This window comes from Protopterus annectens, chromosome 6.part0 (genome assembly GCF_019279795.1).
Source record: "Protopterus annectens isolate FY-2018-M chromosome 6.part0, PAN1.0, whole genome shotgun sequence".
Classification (NCBI taxonomy): Eukaryota; Metazoa; Chordata; order Ceratodontiformes; family Protopteridae; genus Protopterus; species Protopterus annectens.
The window spans coordinates 375775422-375794691 of record NC_056737.1 but is presented as its reverse complement, the minus strand read 5'-3'; the positions used below and the strand labels follow the sequence as shown (position 1 = coordinate 375794691).

The 19270-nt window shown below is 43.7% G+C and overlaps 1 protein-coding gene across 2 annotated transcripts in view; it reads left to right on the top strand.

Annotated features, from left to right (window-relative positions):
* BAZ1A (bromodomain adjacent to zinc finger domain 1A) overlaps positions 1-19270 on the top strand; it is a 3222221-nt gene that overhangs the window by 1565283 nt on the left and 1637668 nt on the right. For both annotated transcript variants that reach the window (XM_044074116.1, XM_044074115.1), the window contains exon 11: positions 18509-18655. In XM_044074116.1, the coding sequence (XP_043930051.1) occupies positions 18509-18655 (147 nt within the window). The remainder of the gene's footprint in view (positions 1-18508; positions 18656-19270) is intronic.

The window sequence follows — 19270 nt, the reverse complement described above, 5'->3', positions numbered from 1 at the left end:
GTCATCCATAGCCCTGTGGTTTTGGCCTGTAGAGAAGTATATCCTGAATAACCGAGGCCCCAAGACCGATCCCTGAGGTATGCAGCTAGTTTCAGGTCTACTGCTTGAGGTGGCTTTCTCCTATTTTGATTAGGTGGGTTCTATCAGTGAGCCAGTTTGCTACCCTTCTGGTAACACATGGATTGATGTCTAGTTGAGAAAGTTTATCTATTCTGCCTGAGTGGGGAATAGTGTCAAAGGCTTTGACCAGGTCAAGGTAGGCAATGTGTACTGTCTTCCCTTCATTCATGTCTTTTGTGACTGTCTCAAAGAAGTCGACAAGATTTAACAGACATGACCTCTCCTTGACAAAGCCAAACTGTATGGTGTTGAGTGTTTGGAGGTTGCCAGTGTCCCTTTTAATAAGGTCCATGATGATGCATTCCATGGCCTTGCAGATCATGCTAGTTAGGCTGATGGGTCTGTAATTTCCTGAATCACTGGATGGCTCCACCTTTGTGTAAAGGGATGACAGTGGCTGTCCTCCACTTGGCTGGGACAAAGCTGGTACTTGGGCTTTGGTTGAATGGGGTGCTTAATTATGCTGCAAGTTCATGTAGGATGCAGCCTGGGATGTTATCAGGTGCCATGGAGGCTGTATTTTTTGTCTGTGAGAGGGCAGTAATGACTTGTTCCCTAATGATAAGGGGAGGGGAGCAAGTACTGGGGATGCCCTGATTTACTGATGGGGGGACAGAGGAGTGAAGTTTTCACTGAATCTGTCAGCCAGTAGGTTGGTTGTATGTACAGCATTGTGTATCTGGTGTCCTTGACTACCAGTTCTGAACTGAGCTGGGTGCTTCTTTTGTAATTGTTGACATATGTGAAGAAGGCCTTATGATTGTCTGTAATAGATGTGGCCAATTTGGACTCTGATTTGGCTTTAGTGTATTTCACTAGTGCTCTTTTTTTGCTTGTTCAGACTAAGGAGAGATTGCTTCCAACTGGGCACCTGCTCCTTCTTGGTCCTGGACAGCAATTCTTTTCTATTTGTTATATAGTTTATTTATTGCAGATGTCCTCCTGACAAATTTACTCTTCCTTGCTGAGGATGATTTTGTTGTCAGGTATTCCTGATTCCTTACATCTACATAAATGCTCGTATAGTACTTTGGTGCCAGTTCCTGCAGAGGGGGAGGGGGCTGTGAATTTGTTTATACCATCTCTCAGGAGGTTGTATTCAGCTTTGGAGAAGCTTTTTTTTTTTTTTTTTTTTTTTTTTTACCCTAGCTAGAGGGAGTCTGGGGAGATGATGACTTTGAAAGTAACCACTTTATGATTGGATCTTAACAGGGAGGATACTGCTTTGGGGGTGCTGCAGTGGTTACTTATGTTGGTTAATACCTTGTCCAAGGTATTATCACCTCTTGTGGAGGTATTGACTAACTGTTTGTTCCAAGACATTTGCATTGATAAAAATCGAGGAGACTCTGGGCATTTGTGTTCTGCCATGAGTAGTTTTTCCAATCTATGTTTGGGTAGTTAAAAGTTGCCCAGGATTAGGGTAAAGGGTTGAATCTTGATAGATTCAAAGAGGTCCGTATAGGTGGAGTGGGCATCTTGATAGTTATAAAATGTAAAGCAAATAACAGGTGAGAGAGCCATCCTTGTCTGGTTCCTCTGTTCAAACAGAGCTTGTTAGAGAGAAGTCCTCCCAGCATAATTCTTGCATGCAGGCCTATATATATATATTCTCATTATTAATCCTATTCTGTCGTGGAGTGCAAGTGCCATCATTACCCTGCTCATGAAATCCTAGCTGACTATTAGCAAGTACGTTTTTTCTTCTTCAAGACCCAACAACGACAGCAGGGTATTCTTGCACTTCACTTCCCCTCTGTAACCATTGTTCTGTTAATGTTGTCGAATGTTTGCATCCCCTCCACAAAACCACATTGATACATATCTGTCACATTTTGCAACACGCTTGCCATTCTCTTGGTTAATATAGACATAAGCACTTTATAACCATTGTTTAAAATTGAGACACTATATATGAAACTGTTAGTTTATATTCCCCACATGTTTCTTCCAAAATGCTGTTGCTGCCCCCTCCCTGAAAAATATTAAACAAAGCCTTCCAGTTCTTGATCACGTCTTTCCTAAATTCTAGTCTTCCACAGGAAAACCACTTGTTCCTGTAAACTTCCCTTTTCATAGATTTATACATCACCATTTTTACCTCACCCTTTTCTGTCTTTTATTAATTGTTGAGCCTCATCTTCTTCTAACCTTGGCATAATTAAGTCTTCCATAAATATTTCCACTTATTCCCTTTCTTGTTTTCCCTAGTCCACTGTCACTACTTTATAGAAACTTTCATAGAATTTCCAGAATGCCTCTAGTACTTCTATAGGCTCTGTGGTTATTTTACTTCTGTCAAGTAATTGAATGATCACATTGGTGAGCATATCATCTTATTAACAATGCAGGCTGTCGAACTGTTCTGACTGAGATCGTGTTACTGTAGGATCAGGACATTTGCCCTTTCCCCCCACTGTAGTGCAATCTCTGAGTTGCTATATATAATTAGCAGGGGGGGGGGTTGACGGGACTGCATTGTCAAAGAGATGACTTTGACAATGTGATTGTTTGAGTATTTGATATAAACCCGTTGTACTTGTCATAGGCACAATAGGTTTGGCAGCAACCCTTCTACTTTGTTTACTAAGTTCTTGTGCTAAGATTTTATTTTGTGCTGTGGTGGTGGTTTTATCAAAAAATAGTTACTTAACTGCAACCTTTATACAATTATACATATTATCCGAGGTACTCTGTTATTTTCTGTTTAGCACTTGACATTTACTCCTCTTGTTCTGTGAGACTCCCCTTTTTCTGCAGTACTTCAGTCTTTGTCAACCCCTCTAAATTCCCCTTACTTATTTCTCATGTATCTCTCTCATTTTTGCCATGTTTTTAAACTTCATTTTCATTTTATCTCCCTCTAGTTGGCGCTTCTGAAGAAGTTTCTGTCTTCTCTAATTATTGGAGTCATTTCCACTGCCCATTCCTTAAATGCCCCTCTCTTTAACAGATTATAAGGAAGCACCTTTATCTTATTTTACTTCATTTCCCTGAGTCTTTGTTTTGGTCTTTATTGGTGTATGGCTTGAAATGCTTATTCAATATATTTCAAAGCTTTCTATTAAGTACCAAGGCCCCTTGTGAAAAATACCTTATTGCCCATCTAGACCAGTTGCACTTGGGGAATAATATGTTAATTCTGTGTGATAGGTGCCATGGGATCTTTTGCATCCACCTTGGATACATTGGGTATGACGTAAGACATGGGTAAGGAGGATTTTATAGTACAGTTGTTAAGAGTAAGTAAAAATGAGGTAGGAAGTATGAAACAATCAGTAGATAGATGAATAGTACCTAAAGCTAGAAGACTGAGAGACATTATACAGCTAATGTATCAAGGATAGTGGGGGTAAGAATACTATAGTGCTTCCTAACATGGAACCTGGCTATAAGATAGTGGTGTGGAGTACTTGAAGGAGATGGTAAAGTGGCAAGGGCAAAAATAAATTATATTGTAATACACGTGATATGATCAGTACACTCTTGCATATCCAACAGCCCAAGATCACAACATTGTTACTTTATATACATCAGTTGTCATATCACACTATAAATCCTGGATACATTAAAGTCAAGAAGACATAGTTTTACCTCACATATAAAATACCTCTATACACTGTGCAGAAACATTGTTGCAATATAACATGCATTTTTTTCAAGAAATGTATTATACAAATTTCTAAAACCCCCTTCATTGTCATTCTAAATGTTTTTTTTTTTTTTTAGGTTTTGCAGAACATACCTAATTGTATTTATATTTTGATGTGCTGTCTGTATAGAGTGCTGTTATCCAGCATATATTAGTAGAAAGTCTGACTGCTCAAGGGTACCCGAGGGGGCACACTTTTTGCTTTTGGTATATGCTCAATTTAAAGCAGGCACACTGGATGAGTTGGCCAGTCAGTATGCTTGTTTTTGAATACTGAAGATCGTTTATTGTATAAAGTACAGTAATGGCCTAGAATACTTTACTGCGTTATCCTTACAACTGAAGTAAAAATCCTATTTACTTCTATTTATTTTGTTTGGTTTCTGGACTTATGACACCTCCTCCTTCCCCAGTTTTGATTCACAAGCAGTGAAGTACATTACATAGAGTCTCAGAGACATTGCCTTTCATTATTAGTTATCTGCAGTGGCCTTGCATTGCCGTTTGGTTCGCACAAATGGGTGCATTGTTCATTTGTTCAGGCTTGTAAACTCAGAATACATCTGAATTGCTTCATTAGTGCTTTAATGAAATGAGAACTAAAATATTTTTTTTCCTCAGTATAAGTACTCATTTGTCATTTTATGATATGTCAGAGTACATGTTTTATTTCTGACAGTCATGCACATATTTGAGATTTTACTGTGTGCTTTCCTCAAAAAACTATTAGGCTAAGCAAAATGTTGTAAAATGGGACTATTCTGAGGTTGGCTGAAAATGTCATGAGAATATGATGAAACTGTTCTGAGATAACTATCATTTGAAGTTAAGGTGAAGTCCCAGGTCATAATGGCCTAAGAAAACTGAGAAGGTGCAACATACCTAAATTGGTTAGCTGATAATATAAGAAGCTTTTTGGTTTGACATGGTCTAGTGTTTAATGCTCTTCTTTTAATGGCCAACTTGGTACTGATGCAAACTTTTCCAGGCTTTAAGCTCTCCTTGCTTGTATATAGTTCACCCTACTAACTCACTTCAGATATTTTCACCTCTGGTTACATGTCTAGCAATTGCAAATGGGCTCTGACTTCTTTTTTAGTTGTGGCATTTGAAACTTTCCTTTTTGAATTTTGGATGAAACGGGGAAGTTGTAAATGTCCTAATTTTTTCATGTGTAACTTGAGTTAGTTGTATGAGTGTTTGTTTGTGTCTTTCGGCTTTTCACGGTTAGGGGTCGCCACAGCGGAACTCCGGTCCGTTAATGATTGGTAGTGGATTTTTACGTACCGGGTTACCAGCCCTGACGCATAACCTTCAACGAAGGCACGCCCCATTCACGTATGCCTCCACCCAGAAGACGCTCTAGCTGAGAATCGAATGGGACAACGTTTTGCTATGAGGCGACAACGCTACCGCAGCACCACCACCACAGTTACTGTATACCCTGAAATATGTTATGGAAAGTACTGTAATACTGTGGGGTTCCATGGCAACTTATGTTAGCCATGCAATCCACGTAGAGTAAAAGGTTTTATTTTCTTGGTATTTAAGTAGACTAATTCATGATAACTGTAGGACTTTGCAAAAGTTGTGTTCCCCCTCTTTGTTTGTTGTTTTCGTGTATATGGAATAATTGACTCCACAAGAACAAGCAAGCCAGGAACAGCAACCCAGAAGAGCCAACCTCTCGATGGAAACAGCCACAAAAGAACACCACCAGGAAACGAACTCCACAAGCAGATTTAATACATTAAACGCCACACAGTAAATAAAACGTTTTTCGTCAGTGGTACAACTTCTTCAGATAAAAACATACAAAAGTGTCCCTGCTTTTATACATCACCTAATTGGTAAATTGTTGCAGTAATTAAACAATTACTGCAAGTCAGTTCCTAAATAAGAAAACACTGTTGCAGTACAGTTAAAACACAGAACCACCTACATTCATATATATATGTATTGTATTATAAAATTACACACAAATAGCTACTTTTTGCTATAATTATTTATATGGAATAATTGCACAACCCAAGGTTTGAAGGGCATCTTTGCTGCTTCTGAATGCTGTTTTCACTTGAAGTGTGAATGTGATTTTCATCTAGCAGTAGAACAGTTAGCTGCTGTGTGTGGAGCTGCTGAAATGAAAATCAGCACTTCCAAAGTAGAAGGTCATAGCTGTCTCCCAGCTAATGGACTGTTGTGCATATTCAAGCAAGTAACAGCTACCCCAGATGTAAGAGTTTAAGTATTTTTGGGTGAAGATAGAGGGTCCTCTTAAGATGACCAGTTAATGGGAATGCTCTAAATACAGTAGTAGACTGTGGTGATAAAATTGAGAATTAGGTCACAGGACAAATATTTTAATTTACCGGTTAGTGTGTGCCCATGTCCTCATCTGTGGTTATGAAAATTGGGTACTGACCTGAAAGGGATCAGGTTATGAATACAAGCTGCCAAACCTGAGAATGTTCTCAGTGTTTCACTGTTGCAGCCAGCACCTGTGGGTTATCCCTGCTGTGGTAGCCCTTGGCTGGCCCGAATAGCAGAGGCAATGTTTTTTGTGCACTGGCTGCCATCGAATGTAATCTGACATCAGGTCTATAAAACACAGCCGATGTCAGTACAACATTCATTCTTGCTGTGGAGCCTGTAGCAGAAGTAGTTTGCATGAGTGCTGGTCGGTCACTAGCAGAAGTTGAATTTCAGTAGAAAACTTGTAAAGCTAAGTACCCCATCGGGGACCCTTTTTTCTTGCTCTAATCGATGTCTGAAAAAAGTTAATTATCTTGCCTGTGGAAAGCAGATCCCACACCGAGACTTTCATTCGTACTGTATCACTTGTTTAAGCCCAGACCACGACGTCCCTCATTGCCGGTTCTGTGCCCTCTTCAATGTGAGAACCATTTGCTGTAGAGCTTTTATTGTAGACAATTATTTTCATGTTCCGTCTGATTTCTGATGTGGTGTCTGCCAACCCAACAATCTGTCAACATTCTGAAAAAAACATAGAGATAAAGATAGAGACAGACCACACAAGGCTAAGCCTTCTGCCCACATTACCACTAAGCAAGTCGTCATTTTTCTGGAATTCAGTGAGGTGCTTTCACAGCCCCTGATGCCCTACTCGCTTTCTACACAGGACTCTGCCAAGACCCTTTCGGAGTCCAGTATGCCACAGAAATCCACTGTCTTCTGAGTCTTTTACAGTCTCTACCTCAATTGGGTCTGGAGCCACGACGCAGGCACCTGCTTCAGAGGAGGCCTTTCACACTGCTGATTCTAGACAAAAAAAGATGTCTTCCCTTCTGACTACCACTTCTCAGAGACCAAAGGATTCTCTCAGGCCTAGAAGCCAGGCCACTCATAGGAAATCTGCTAATAGCCACCATCTTGCTACTGCTCCCCCACCCCAAGCTCAAATGCTTAAAATGGTGGAGGATCTCATCTCCCCTAACAGAGGTACTCAGGCCCCCACTCCAAAAAGGAAAAGGCGTCCTCCAGAAATTATGACAGACCAAGAATCTGATTATTCTGCCTTTGAAGAGGAACAACATCCCTTAACTGCTTGAGGATTCAGATGCAGAGAAATCCATCCCTTCTGCCTCTCCTCAAGAGGACCTTTCCTTTGGGGAAACCCTTCACTCCCTCAGTGAACATTTTCAGTGGGAATGTCAAACTTCCCACAGTCAAAGAAACGACTTAAGAGAGTTTCTGGACCTGCCCCAGCACAGACCCCTGGCCATCCCACCTAGTTTGGAAGTGGTGGATGATGTTTTCCACGAATCCAGTGTAGCCTCTGATGCCCTGCCTCCTGCAGTAACTAAACCTGACAGGTACTACAGAGATTCTCACAAGTACCTGTACAGGAATCCTGCTGCAGACCCCTGAGGTCATTACACAGGGACCCAAAGGAGCTAAGACTAGATATTCTTCGTGTTTCACTGTTGCAGTCATCACATTTGGGTTATCCTACCAGGGTAAGCCCTTGGCCAGCCTGAATACCAGAAACTTAGTATTTCTGCATTGGTTGCTATCACTTGAGGACAGACGTCAGATCGTCAGTATAAAGTAAGGCAGCAGACGCCATTGCATCCATCTTTCTTGCCATGGAGTCCAAAGCAGAAGCAGTTTGCATGAGTGCTGGTCAGCCGTTACGTGAGTTTTCGTTTCCGAATTGAAGTTGAGTTGAAGTCTTCTAAAGCTAAGTACCCCATTGGGGATCCTTTTTTCTTGCACTAACTGATGTCAGAAAAAGTTGATTGTCTTGCCTGTGGAATGCAAATACCACACCAAGACTTCCACTCTTACTGCGTCACTTATCTAGGCCCAGACCACGACGTCCCCCGTTGTCGCTTCTGTGCTTTGTTTAATGACAGAACTATCCATTGTCGGGCCGTTGTTGTAGCCAGATATTTTCATTTACAGTCCTCGAATTCTGATATGGCTTTGGTAAGCCATCCGACAGCAGATCTTCAAAAAAAAAAAACGTAGAGACAGACCGCACAGGTCCAAATCTACTGACGACGCTTCCATTAAGGTAGTTGTCAGCCCTCCGGTACTCAATGAGGTGCTTTCACAGCCCCTGATACCCCCTTCAGTTGATTCACAGGCCACTGCCTAGACCCTTTCAGAGTTTGGTATGCCGCAAACCTCTTCGTCGTCTATGGATCCTGCGGTTGTCTCTACCTTGGATGGGTCTGGAGCCTCTGAGCAGACACCGGCTTCCGAGGAAGTCCTTCGCACAACTGAATCTTGACACAAACCAGTGTCTTTTTTCGCAACTACCGTTCTTTAGAAAACGGAGTTTCTTAAGCCCAGGGTTCGAACCACACCCAAGAAACCAACTACCCACTCTCAGGCACCTACTACCTAGCCTCTGTCCCAAATGTATAAAATAGCAGAAAACCTTATCATGCTGATCAGGGGAAGCCAAGCTACCCCCACCAAAAGGAAATGAGATCTATCCCCAGTAGTTTTGTCTGAACAGGAGTCAGATGAATCTGATGCATCTGACTATGAAGACATGCAACCCCTCTCCACTTATGAGGATTCTGATGCAGAGGAATCCATTCCTTCAGCCTCTCCAACAGAAGATTTTTCCTTTGGGGAAACCCTGCATACTTTTAGGGAGCATTTCCAATAGGAGAGTCAGGACTGCCCTCAGTCTAGAAAGAGACTCAGGGAATTCCAAGATCTTCCACAACACAGACCCTTGACCATCCCCCCAGTCCTGGATATGGTGGATGATGTTTTCCTTGAATCCAGCTTGACTCCTGATGCCCTACCTCCTACTCCCAGAAAACCAGACTGGTACTACAGAGTCCCTGACTCACTAAAATATCTTTTTGAAAACCCAACAGCTGACCCTGAGGTAATTTCTGAAGGGTCAAAAGGGATTAAAGCAACCTCTAAGAATCCCACCCCCTCAGACAGGGATTCTAGTGCATTAGCCAGATGGGTTAAAAAACTATACACCTCAGCTACTTTTGCTGTCTGGGCACTAAATTAGTTCCACATACTTAAATATCAGCAACATACCTTGGAACTCCTTAGTACTGCGGTGGTGGTGCTGCGGTAGCGTTGTCGCCTCATAGCAAGACGTTGTCCTGTTCGATTCTCAGCTAGAGGGTCTTCTGTGTGGAGGCATACGTGAATGGGGCATGCCTTCATTGAAGGTTGTGCGTCAGGGCTGGTAACCCAGTACATAAAAATCCACTACCAATCATTAGTGGACCGGAGTTCCGCTGTAGCGACCCCTAACCGGGAAAAGCCGAAAGACACAAACAAACAAACCTTGGAACTCCTTAAACAAAAAATGTCTTCCTTTCCTGGTTGTGCAGAATCTAAAGATTTGCAAGACGTAATGCATTCTGCAAGTCAAGTAACTACACACTTTGCACTGTGGTTATGACACCCTAGAAGCTTCTTGCAGGGCAGCACTCACTGGATCTGTCATTAGAAGACATGCATGGCTTAAGGAACGACCCCTGCCAGACCATGTCATATCTAAATTGTTGGATGCCCCCTTGCACAAAGATAACTTATTTGCCACTAAGGCAGAAGAGGTCTTAAAAAAAGATGGAAGAAAAAACAAACTCTGTGCAAGCAGTTAGATTTCTTACAGGTCCAGCAGGCACATTGTCCTTCCAAGCACTGGTCCTTTCCTGCTCCAAGTAAACAGGCCAAGCCTAGGCCCCGTGGAAACAGACACCCCCAGACACCAGCCCCAGGGAATGCAGAGATCTAAGCAGTGGACTACCTCCAATTCAAAACCAGAGAGTTCTAAGGCACCCCCTTATGGTAAGAACTCAGTGATTCACCTCCTCCCAAACCCCACTCTGCCCACCCTCACTTACCCCTAGGAGGAAAACTTTACTTTCGCTCAAGCACCTGGGCCGCCATTATCAAGGACCAATGGGTTCTGAACATTGTGTCTCAGGGATACAAATTCTCTTTCCACACCCTTCCAACCCCAAAAGGGTTCCCAGATCTTCCACCAAGTCAGTGGGCAAAGGCTTAATAGCAAATCCATTCCCTGCTCTCTTTGAGAGCAGTAGAGCACATTCCTGCAAAACAGATAGGCCAAGGCTTTTACTCCAGACTTTTTCTGGTTCCCAGAAAAGAGGGCACCCTGGCACCCCATTGTCTATCTATCCATTCTAAACACCTTCCTGGTGATCCCAAAATTTGGAATGCTCATCCTCCAGCAGCTGCTACCCATGCTCTCCGAGGATGCTTGGCTAGCCACCCTAGATCTAAAAGAGGCCTACCTCCACATTCTTATCAGGGAATCATGCAGGAAATATCTCCGCTTCAGGGCAGGATCTCAACGCTTTCGGTTCTCTGCGCTTCCCTTTGGCTTAAGTACTGCTCCCAGAGTTTTCACAAAATGTCTGGCTCCAGCCATTGCCTTTTGCAGACAAAGAAATATTCAAATTTACTCCTACTTAGATGACTGCCTTATTCAGGCAGACAGCCAGGAAAAGCTGCTCATGCACCTTTGTAAAGACCCTACTAACCTCCCTAGAGTACACCATCAACGAAAATAAATCAAAACAGCTGCCCACCCAAAGGATTATATTCCTGGGAGCAAGTCTGGGCACAGCCTCCCAGATGGCATTCCTTACACCAGAGAAGCAAATTTTCCTGATGGCTTACTTCTCTCAACTGGCCACCAGGCCCAAGCTTTCTGCAAGGAAAATCCTGCAAGCTTTGGGGTTCATGGCATCTTGCATTCTACTCATTCCATATGCCAGACTGCATATGAGGAAACTTCAGTGGTACCTAAAGAGCCTTTGGTGTCAACACTGTCAAGACCTGGAAACTCTTCTACCTATAATTTCTTGCCTCAAAAAGGAATTTCCTTGGTGGTCAGAAGCATGCCTCCACAACCAGAGTGTGCTCTTCTCCCCACCTCCTGCCACCCAGACCCTCACCACAGACGCATCAGACTACGTTTGGGGTGCACACCTGGATGGCAGGTGCATACAGAGCCAATAGAGTCAACAGCAAATACCCTTGCACATCAATCAAAAAGATGATGGCTGTGTAGCATGCCTTAATAGCTTTCAAGCCCTTTCTCTCTCCAGGAGTTCTCCTGATGAAAACAGTCAAACACCACTGTGATGTGGTACATCAGCAAGCGGGGGGGACTCGCTCCTACCCTCTATGCAGGCTGGCCATGACCCTTTGGCTCACAGCCTCTTACATGCAACTACACCTGTTAACACAATACCTACCAGCCTCTCTCAACTCCCTGGCAGACCAATTAAGCAGAAATATTTGGACCCATGAGTGGCAGCTCAACAGAAGTACCTTCACCCTAATAACTCAGAAATGGGGAATTCCGAAGGTAGACCTCTTTGTCTCCCACACCAACCATCAGCTCAGCAGATTCTGCACCAGGGAGCACCACTGCATGGCTTGGAAAGTGAATGCCCTGTCCTTCCCATGGGTCAGCCTCTGTCTATGCCTTTCCTCCCCTACCTCTCATCCCCAGGGCACTGCTCAAAATAAGGGAGGAAAAACCAAGGACCATTCTTACAGCTCCAGACTGGCCCTGACAGCACTGGTACCCATTGTTGTGCAGCCTTTCCCCGCTGCCTCCATGCTATCTTCCTCAGATTCCAAACCTCCTAACCCAGAGGGAGGGGGAATTCATGCCTCCCCAATTGCAGACACTGAATTTCGCAGCTTGGCTTATTCCCTAAGCCAGAACCAATCTGGCATCCTCAGTGAACAGGTTCTGGATGTTATCCATGAGGCCAGACGCCCTAGCACCAGAAAGTCGTATGCAGACAAATTGAAAAGGTTCTGCACCTGGATCCAGGCTAAGGGGGCCAATATGGCACAGCCCTCCATCCCTCTCATCCTGGATTACTTAGCTGACCTTCTTCACAGTGGTCTCTCTTTCTCATCTATAAAAATTCATGCCTCTATTTCTGCTTGTTTTTACACTGAGGAGCCTCTTTTCTCACACCCTTTGATCAAGCAGTTCCTCAGAGGGGCTAGCAACTTGAAGCCTCTCAGAAGGGCACCGACACCAACTTGGGACCTTAACTTTGTCTTTGAAAAGCTCACTCTGTCTCCTTTTGAACCAGCTTCTTCTGCAGAGCTAAAATTTCTCTCCTGGAAGACGGCATTCCTTCTGGCCATCACTTCAGCCAGAAGAGTCTTTGGGCTGCAAGCACTCATGGCTGTGGAACCCTTCATCATCATCCATGCAGACCGTGTATCCCTCAGAACTAACCCATCCTTAATGCCCAAGGTGGTGTCCAGTGTGGCTCTCAACCAATCCATTAATTTACCCACCTTCTTTCCTAATTCACAGAACAAGTGAAAAGGGGATTTTTCACTCGCTAGATGTGCACAGACAGCTCAGATACTATCTGGGCAGGACTAAATCCTTCAAAAAGTCTGACCATTTTCTGGTTAGCTTTGCTACAGGGGCAGAAGGCAAAGCCATTTCCAAGCAAACTATTTCCAAATGTATAGCACACTGCATCCATTTCTGCTACAAACAGCGTGGAAGCCTCCCCCCAAGGGGATCAGGACACACTCCACCAGAGCAGCCACCACCTCTGCAGCTTTCCTCGTAGTAGTCCCCACCAAGGACATCTGGAGGCTGCCACCTTGGACATCTGTTCACACCTTTCCCAAGAATTACCACCTGCCTCTCTTCTCCAAATCCAGGGCAGGGTTTGCCTCTGCAGTCTGGCAGGGCATCATAGCCAGCCCATAGCTTCCTTGACTGCCTCCATCCATTTCTTCAGCTTTGGGAATCTACCCAAATGTGATGACTGCAACAGTGAAACACGAAGAACATAGTACAGTTGTGTGCACTTACCATAAATGTAGATGTTAGAGTGTATTCACTGTTGCAGTCCTGGTTTCCCTCCCTCCATCCCCTTTTTTTCTCTTTTTGTTACCATTCTTCCTTGTTTTTCTTCTTTCCTCACAAGGGACATATTAGTATTTATTTTCTGCTGGTGGGGTTCTTCCACCAGAACCTGGCCTCCTCCTTTGGGGGCTTCTGACAGGTTAAGGCAAAAAAAACTGTTGTAATGGTGTCTGTTGCCTTACTTTATACTACTGACGACCTGACATCCATCCTCAAGTGACAGCAACCGACGCAGAAATACTAAGTCTTTAATATTCGGGCCGACTGAGGACTTACCCTGGTAGGATAACCCAAATGTGATGACTGCAACAGTGAATCGACTCTAACATTATCATTTACGGTAAGTGTACACAACTGTATTTTCTGCCAAGAATCCTCTTCCTTCTGACAGAGACTCCAGAGCTCTGGACAGTTGGGGTAAAAAAGTATACACCTCTGCAACCTTAGCTATCAGAGCACTCAATTTGTCAGTTCCATATGTTAAAATATCAACAACACACTATGGAACAATTAAAACAGATAATTGCTACCTCTCCTGATGGTGCCAACTCAAAAGAGCTGGCAGAATTACTTCACTCTGCTTGGCAAGTGGCCAAACACTCATTGCAATGTGGATATGATACCCTAGAAGCCTCTAGCAGGGCAGCAGTGACAGGAGCTGTTATTAGAAGACATGCATGACTGAAGGAACAACCTGTCCCTGATCATGTCAAGTCTAAACTTATTGATGCACCCTTAGATAAGGAACACCTGTTTGGGGGAAAAAGCAGAAGGTGCTTAAAAAGATGGAAGACAAAGCAAAATCTATGCAAGCAGTAAAAGATTTCTTTCAAGTTCAATCTCCCTGATTCGGCAGGAACTTTTCCTCTAAGCACTAGGCCTTTCCTGCACCTTGCAGACAGGGCCAAGGTAAGCCCTGTAGGGACAGGCCATCCAGGCCCCTATCCCAGGGCCAGCAAAGAAGCAAACAATGGACCACTTCCATCTCTAAAGCAGGGAGTTCTAAGCCAAGCTTCTATGGCAACCGCTCACAATGATTCTCCCTCCCCCCTCTGCCCTCCTTTCACTCATCAAATGCTAGGAGGGAAGGATCACTCTCTTCAAGTACAGTTGGGTCTCTATAACCAAAGATCAGTGGGTCTTAAAAATCATTTCTCAGGGATACAGATTCTCCTTCAGCAAACTCCCTATTCCAAGAGGGGTACCCACACCTCCTCCCAAACCAGTGGGCAGAGACTTTGAAATGGGTCCAAACTCTAATATCCCAGGGGGCAGTAGAACCTGTCCCTCCAGATCACACAAGAAAAGTTTTTTTTACTCCAGACTATTCCTTGTTCCCAAAAAAGAGGGCACTTGGTGCCCCATCCTGGATCTATCCAAACCGAACACCTCCTTGGTGGTCCCCACATTCAAAATGCTAACCTTGCAGCAGCTCCTATCCATGCTGACACAAAATGCCTGGATTGTGACACTAGACCTAAAAGATGCTTACCTCCACATCCCCATCAGGGAATTGTGCAGAAAAGTCATGTGCTTTAGAGCAGGTTATCAACACTTTCAGTTCTCTCCACTGGCCTTTGGCTTATCTACTGCTCCCAGAGTTTTTACCAAATGCATGGCCCTGGCTATAGCATTCTGCAGTCAGAAGTATACAGGTTTACCTTTCCCTGAATGACTTCCTCATTCAGGCAGACTGCAAAGTAAAGTTGCTCCAGGACCTTCTCTTTTGTCAAATCACTCCTAATTTCCCTAGGGTTCACCATCATCGAGTTAAAATCAAAACAAAACCCCACCAGGAAAAGTGTTTCCTGGGAGTTGTGCTAGACACAGCAACCCAAATGGCCTTTCTATCTCCAGAAAAGCAGAGCTTCCTGCCTCTCTACTTCACCCATCTGGCTTCCAGAAGTCCCCTCACTGCGAGGAAGTCCCTGCAAGCCCTGGGATACATGTCATCTTGCATCCTTCTCATCCCTCTTGACATGCTTCACATGAGAGAACTTCAGTAGTACTTAAAAAAATTAAAAAAAAAAAACTTTGGTGTCAGCACTCAGTCCCTAGAAAGTACTGTCCCTCTGATCCCTTGTATAAGCGTCAAATTTCTCTGGTGGGCAGAGGCCTGTGCTATGAGCAAGGGGTCTTCCCTTCATCCTCCACACTTCCGGCCAGACCAGCGCCTCAGACATTCCTTGGGGTGCTCACCTTGCAGGAGGATGTACCCAAGGCCTTTGGAATGCCCAGCAACTTCATTTGCACATCAACCAGAAAGAAATGATGGCAGTGCAAAAAGCTCTGACTTCCTTCCAATCCCATCTCAGCCAGGGGTGGTCCTTATAAAAACAGACAACACCACAGTAATGTGGTACATCAACAAGCAGGAGGGCACACAATCTTACCCCTGTGCAGGTTAGCCATGAGTCTCTGGCTTACAGCCACCTCCATGGGGCTACACCTAATTGCCCAATGCTTACCAGGGATCAACAACACACTGGCAAACTACCCAAGTAGAAACTTACTGGACCCCCACGAATCGCAACTCCACAGAGAAATCTTTCTGCAAATCATCCAAGAGTGGGGGACCCCAAAAGTGGACCCCTCTGCCACACATCTCAACCACCAGCTGCACAAGTTCTGTACCAGGGAGCATCACCTCCTAGCATGGAAGATGGATGCCTTGACCTTCCCCTGGAGCTTCCTCTTTGTGTACACATACCCTCCTCTTCCCCTTATTCCCAAGGTTCTGATCAAATTAAGCGAGGAGAGACCAAAGGCGTCCTCATTGCTCCAGATTGGCCCAGACAGCATTGATACCCCTTATTACGCAGTCTGACCTTTCAGCCCCCAAACCTGCTTTCCTGGAGAGGGGGAAGGTACCTTCACCCAGATCTACAGACTCCCAAACTTTCAGCGTGGCTTATACACTAAAAACTAAAAGGAGTCCCTGTGAAGCAAACAGATCCTAGACATCATCACAGAGGCCAGGAGGCCCAGCACAAAAAAATCATATGCAGAAAAATGAAAAAGATTTTGCTCCTGGAAACAATCATAAGGGGGCAGTACCTCCCAACTTTCCATCCCTCTCATCTTGGATTACCTAGCAGAGTTGCTCAATAGTGGCCTCTCTTTCTCTTCTATTAAAATCCATGCCTTGGCCATCTCTGCCCATTATGATTTATACCCACCCCTCTTCTTTCATCCTTTGATTAAGCAATTCCTCAGAGAGGCTTCTAATATCAGGCCTCCAGGAAGGCCTCCGAAGCCACCCTGGGACCTGAATGATGTGGTAGAGAAACTAACCTTGCCTCCTTTCAAACCTGCTGCTTTAACAGAATTGAAATACCTGTCTTGGAAGACTGCCTTCCTACTAGCTATCACCTCAGCCAGAAGGGTTTTGGAACTTCAAGCGGTCATGGCTGTCGAGCCCTTCATAATTTTCCATGCAGACAGTGTCTCCCAGAGGACTAATCCCTCCTTTATGCCCAAGGTGGTATCTGATGTGACCCTTAACCAGGCCGTACACCTTCCCACCAACCCTCAAAACAAGGGGGAAATAATTCTGTACTCACTAGATGTGCACAGACAACTCTGATGCTGTCTGGACCATACTAAGCCAGTCAAAAAAACAGACCAGCTGCTTGTAAGCTTTGTCCTAGGGACAGAGGAGAAGCCCATTTCCAAATGGATTTCACACTGTATCCATTTTTGCTACAGACTACATGGGAAAAACCCATCCCTAAGTCTATCTGTACCCACTCCACTAGGGCAACCTCTACTGCCTTCTTCAGAGGAGTACCTACCAGGGACATCTTGGAAACAGCCACCTGGACCGTTGTCCATACCTTTACAAAGCATTGCCGCCTACCTTTCTCTTCTAAGTCTAGGGCAGAGTTTGCCTCTGCAATTTTGCAGGTCTTCCTCACCTATACCTAGGCTCAACCTATCTTTCCACCCTTTTCCTCAGCTTTGGGAATCCTCCCACAGGTGGTGATTGCAACAGTGAAACATGAAGAACATAGTACAGTTGTGTACACTTACATAAATGTAGATGTTAGAGTGCATTCACTGTTGCAGTCTTGATTTCTCTCCTTCCATCCCCATTTAACATCTTCGCCTAGGGTGACACAAGCATCCCAAGGTGGCTTTTAGCCACTAGGACCACTTCTCTCTTTTCCTTTGTGCTTCTGATGGGTTATGGCAAGAAAAACTGATGTAATAACGTTGGTTACCTTGCTTTATGGCACTGGCGGCCTGACAGACTACAGGTGACGGCAGTCGGCCCATAAAAACATTGACTCTGGTATTCGGGCTGGCTGAGGGATAACCCACAGGTGATGACTGCAACAGTGAATACACTCGAACATCTACATTTATGGTAAGTGTACACAACTGTACTTTCCTTTGCTAGGTAGGTGGGCTCAATTTTCCTAGTTAAGTGAGGGATTTGGCATTTTAGAAGAATGTTGGCGTGTATTCACAACTTCTTCACATTGAGAATTCAGTTTATGTAGTTTGAGCACCTTGTGAAGATGCTTCTTAGGCAGTACGAACAAGTAGGTATACAAGTTATAGGCCATTGGAAAGAGACTCCAAGGCAGTCCCTGGTGTCCTGTGGGACTGTATTTCGCTTCTTGCTTGAGACATCTGAGATCACACAAAACGAGTTGTGGTCTGATGTTATGACTAGAGAAATCTGGTGTACTGTGGTTGGCTTGCTGCCAATGTAATCTCAACTGGACTAACAGTTTAGTGACTACATTTTGGAGATTGTTTACAATTCTGCACTGTATGCAGTTTACCTAGTGAGAGCACTTTTACTAGATGTAAGTATCAATGCAGGGACATTGTTGAATTATTGAAGTTTAATAGTTGTTTTAAATCTAAAAGAGTCCAGAACACAGCATTCTACCTTCAGAAAATTGTGCTACATTTACTCGGGTCCTGTGCCTTTTATCAACGGAACTGTAGGTTATAGTGCTGTGTGCTGGTGCTCCTCTTCTACAGCAGCATATCTCTTGGATAGATAACTTGCACCTTCTCATTGGTATTGGTTAGAATGGCACCCCAGAGTATTATATAGTAATGTCAGTGTAAAGCTTCTGTAGACAGTCTCTCTGAGTTCTCTTCTGAATAGCATGGCTGTCCATGTCCATACACTGAAAGATTCCAGCTTCATTTCTGTAGTTTCACAGGTTGGTAGTCCTAATTAATTCCTTATGTTTTTTTGAATTGTGGTAAAGAATGTTATGGTATTGTTTTTCAGTGTAATATGCAATTTAAGTTTTTTAGTGACATGCAGATTAATATCATCAGTCTGAAGTTTATGTTTGATTTGCTTACAGCACTTTTAGAGGAAGCACTTGTTGGAAGTGACCCTGAAGGCCCACTTTGTGAACTGCTGTTTTTCTTCTTGACTGCAATCTTCCAGGCCATGGCAGAGGAAGAAGAGGAGGTGGCCAAAGATCAGTTAACTGATGCAGACAGAAAAGGTTTGGTATTTCCTTTACCTCCAACTGAGTGGTTAAAATGCAGTCAGTACAGAAGGATATGACTTAATTTGCTGCCATGTTTTTAGTGTTGAAATGTTCTAATAGTAAATGTCTTTACACTTAATAGAATATGTGAAGTCAAGTTTAACAAATCTTCCTCATAATGTGATGAATATTAATACAAAAATATGTATTAAAATTACCATAATAAAGGAAGTTGTAATGTAATTACATTCACAGTATGTTTTTGTGGGGAATGGAGGCTTGTAAATTTAAATCTGTGATAGATGTGTAGTCATCTTAAGTAACCTCACTTTCTGCTTCTACCTAGTCATCTTTGCTAAAAGTAGTTGTAGAAACAAGTGCTGTAACTGTGGGAGATCTACTTACACTTGGCTTGCATATATTTCCATTTCTTGCAGAATTCATTAATCCACGTTCATTTTTACCTTCTTTGGTGGCATGATAACAAATTCAGAGTCAAAATACAGTGTGTCTGCTGATTTATTATGCACTGTGCCAATATCTGTCACTGAATAAGTATCTAATTGCTGCATATGTCTATTAATCCACTTTGCTGTCTCTTAGTGAATAGGAAACTTCAGGAGGAAGATT